This window comes from Gossypium raimondii, chromosome 4, assembly GCF_025698545.1.
Source record: "Gossypium raimondii isolate GPD5lz chromosome 4, ASM2569854v1, whole genome shotgun sequence".
In the NCBI taxonomy this organism is placed as follows: Eukaryota; Viridiplantae; Streptophyta; class Magnoliopsida; order Malvales; family Malvaceae; genus Gossypium; species Gossypium raimondii.
The window spans coordinates 23,296,323-23,299,830 of NC_068568.1; the positions used below are offsets into that span (position 1 = coordinate 23,296,323).

The 3,508-nt window shown below is 30.4% G+C and overlaps 1 protein-coding gene across 1 annotated transcript; it reads left to right on the top strand.

Annotated features, from left to right (window-relative positions):
* Nucleotides 1-844: 844 nt before the first annotated feature.
* On the top strand, nt 845-1,981 carry LOC105766620 (transcription repressor OFP15). The gene has a single exon (XM_012586136.2). It carries the CDS (start codon nt 1,028-1,030, stop codon nt 1,784-1,786), a length of 759 nt encoding a protein of 252 aa, XP_012441590.1. The 5' UTR covers nt 845-1,027; the 3' UTR covers nt 1,787-1,981.
* The last annotated feature ends 1,527 nt before the right edge of the window (nt 1,982-3,508 follow it).

Sequence of the window (3,508 nt, forward strand, 5' to 3'; positions counted from 1 at the left end):
TTTATTAATTATAAACATTAATTAAAAAAGTTTGAAACAACATGAAATAAAAAATACATATTAAAATCTTTATAAGAAGAATCAAACTTAAGACTTAAAGATGAAATCACAATTATTTAACCATCAAACTAAAAGAATTAATGTATCAAGAATATTAATTAAAAACATAAAAAGTTTAGAACAATATGAAATAAAAAATACAAATTTGAGTAGGAGAGGAATTGAACCCGGGACTCAAGTACAAAAACATTAACATTTAGCCATCTAACCAACAAAACAAATTATTAATTTTAATAAAAATACATATTGTAAAACGTATTTTCAACTGAAGTAATTGAAAACGTGCCCTGTAAGTCGCGTTTTTTTTTCTTCCTCCAAAAACAATATATTGATAAATTTCAAAAATTTTAGCATACTTCCTCAAATTAGTTTTTATGGGCATATACATATAAATTAACCACTGTTATATCTGTCTAAAATTTTTTGAACGAATATCTATCTAAATTGTACTTTGAGAATGAGGATGAAAAAATCTAAACGATGCTCTTCTTTACCTTCTAAAGATAAATAAAATATTTTTAAAAATCACCTCTGCTTAAATATAAATTCTTCAACAATTAATTTTAATGTTTTTAAAAGAATCAAATGGCACATGAACAGTAAATTATAATAAGTGGCAGTGAACAAACAAAAATATTAACAAAACTGAAATATAAAGTTATTAGTGTTAATGTATTCAATGTACAACATTAAATTATAGATGGTAATAAATGAGTTGAACTGAAGCCACAATAAATATTAAAGCTGATATAATAATTTTATTAGACGAAGGAAAAGAGTAATACCCCACCAATCCCCCCCCCCTGTCTCTCTGCAACTCAATTTGATTTAAATCAACTCCTATTTACTCCTTCAATTAAAATCTGAGTCTGATTCACCGATTAATTCCCACAAATTTCAATTCACATCAGATTTTCTACTCTACACTTGCAACACACACTGCATCTTCATCATCTAAAGTAAGCTCATGGGGAAGAAGATGAAGCTTCCTTTTCTCTCCAACAACAACAGCGTACAAGCAGCGTCCTCATGGTCATGGCCTTCCTGTCAGCAGCAGCCCAGAACCCTCTCTTTCAGAGCAGAGGTAAGTCCAACAACACCCCAATCTGGGTTCTCCACCTCTTCTGAATCCCCACCCTGTGGCTGTGGAGATGAATATGGAGGTGATCCTGTTGAGACTGTCGTTAAAGGTTTAAGGTCCGACAGACTGTTTTTCGAGCCTGGAGAGAGTAGTTCGATCCTTGAAGTAACAAAGCCCACGAGTGATGATGATGATGATGATGATGATGGGTTACCTTTTAAAGGGAGCGTAGTGTTGTCCATGGAGTCTCGAGATCCGTTTGTTGATTTCAGCAAGTCTATGGAAGAAATGGTGGAAGCTCAGGGTTTGAAAGATTGGGAAGGTCTTGAAAAGCTTCTGTGTTGGTATTTGAAAGCCAATGGCAAAGGTAACCATGGGTACATCGTCGCTGCCTTCGTTGATTTGCTTGTAAAACTTGCCATTTCTTCTACTGATAATTGTATTACTTCTTGTTCTAATAGCTCTCATTCTCCTTCTTCCCCTTTATCTTTCTACACTTCTTCTTCGTCATCTTCTTCGTGTTCATACTCTGAGGATAATTCTTCAACGACGACCCCTTGTGTGTCTTACTTATCAGATCAGAAGGAGATCATTGAGGAGGCTAATAAAGAAGATGTTTCTTCATCTTCATCACATGATGTTTGATTCAATATTGAAATATTGCTGTATGTATAAACCACTAATTTTCCGAAATGATAGTGAACTTTTTCCCTTTTTTCCCCCTTACTTTCTGGGGTAGCAAACACGTCCAATGTTTAGACATTTGCACATGTCAACATGTTGCACTGTCTTCTGCAATTAATGAAAGATAGAAGCCTTATTTTCAAAAGAAAGAAAGAAGGATAGAAGCTTGAGAGTACTGGGATATTTCCATGCAGTTTCACTCCAAAGCTTGCTTTTTCCAATTTGAAGAAAAAAAACTTTAGTTTAATGAAAATAAAATAGTAATTATTTTATTTCACATGAGACAAATTTTAAATAAGCGTAAATCTGATTTTTTTTTACTATTTATTATTATTTTAGGTAAAAGACACTCAACTATTCAGACTAGACCTGTCCATGGGCCGGACCGGGCTCGAAAAAATTTTTGGCCCGCCTCCTAGGCCCGGGCCCGGCCCGAAATATGGGCCTGAAATTTTATCCAGGCCCGGCCTGGCCCGGCCCATTTTTAAAATAAACATTAAAAAATTATTTTAAAAATAAAAAATAAAAAAATTATTTTAAAATTAAAATTAAAATTAAAAAATAAAAATAAAAAATATATATTTATTATATTCGGGCCGGGCCGGGCCGGGCCCGGGCCAAAAAGTGGTGCCCGAGGCCCGGCCCGTTTAAAACGGGCCTCTTTTTTTGCCCAAGTCCATATTTCGGGCCTATATTTTTACCCGAACCCTCCCATATACTTGAGAAAATATTTGATAGTTTAGGTTCTGCATTAGTTGATTCGATTTTTTTTTTATTTTGAAAATTGAATAAATTAAATTAATTATTTAAATTGAATAAATTGAATTAACTTAGGGAACAAAGTCAAATAAATTAAACCGAAAATTTTCGATTTAATTTTTCGTTTTTGATATTTTTTAGTTAAAAAATCTAATTAAGGTACTTATAATTTTATTTCTTTTAATTTTCTTTTCATATAATTGATTTCTTATTCAATTTACTATATCGTATCACTTTAAATTTTAATTTTATTTCAAATTCATTAGAAAAATATTAAAAGTTAAACGAAACAATATTTAATGAACTCAAAAATATTATTTTCGTACATGGCCAACATATCATTTCTTTGATATATACTATTGCTACCTATATAAATATTAAATGATAAAAGTTAAAATAAACATCATAAAAATTAAATTATTAAATTAGATTTTAAATATTAATAGATATTCGGTTTAATGGGTTTGGGTTTTAAGAGTATTAAATTTTGATAAGTATTTGAGTTTAAGGTTTAAAATTGAGCATGTCATATGAATAGGTTATGGCCTTAATAGGTTTATTCAATTTAAAATATCAAAACTAAAATTGACCGAATAAACCAATTAAAATGAACATGAAAAATAATTAAATCGAAAACGGAATAAATTGAAAAATTCAGTTTTTGGTTCGGTTCACTTCAATTTTTGGTTCACTTTTTTTACATACCTCTCTATTTGGTACACAATCAATGGAGTTTTAGTTTCTACAAGTATAATTAGGGATTAACAAGTGTCCGATAAGGTATAATAAATATTAAAAATAAATATTTTAAAAAGAGATACATAATATTTTTAAGGATGTGAAAAAAAAGTATAGTGTCAATATATCAAATACTAACTCAAATATCATTTATTTATCTCTAGCATTGAAAAAATCTCTTAAACT

What these genes read in the sequence shown, in the direction of transcription:
- LOC105766620 (XM_012586136.2), top strand. Translation starts at nt 1,028, where the DNA reads ATGGGGAAGAAGATGAAGCTTCCTTTTCTCTCCAACAACAACAGCGTA.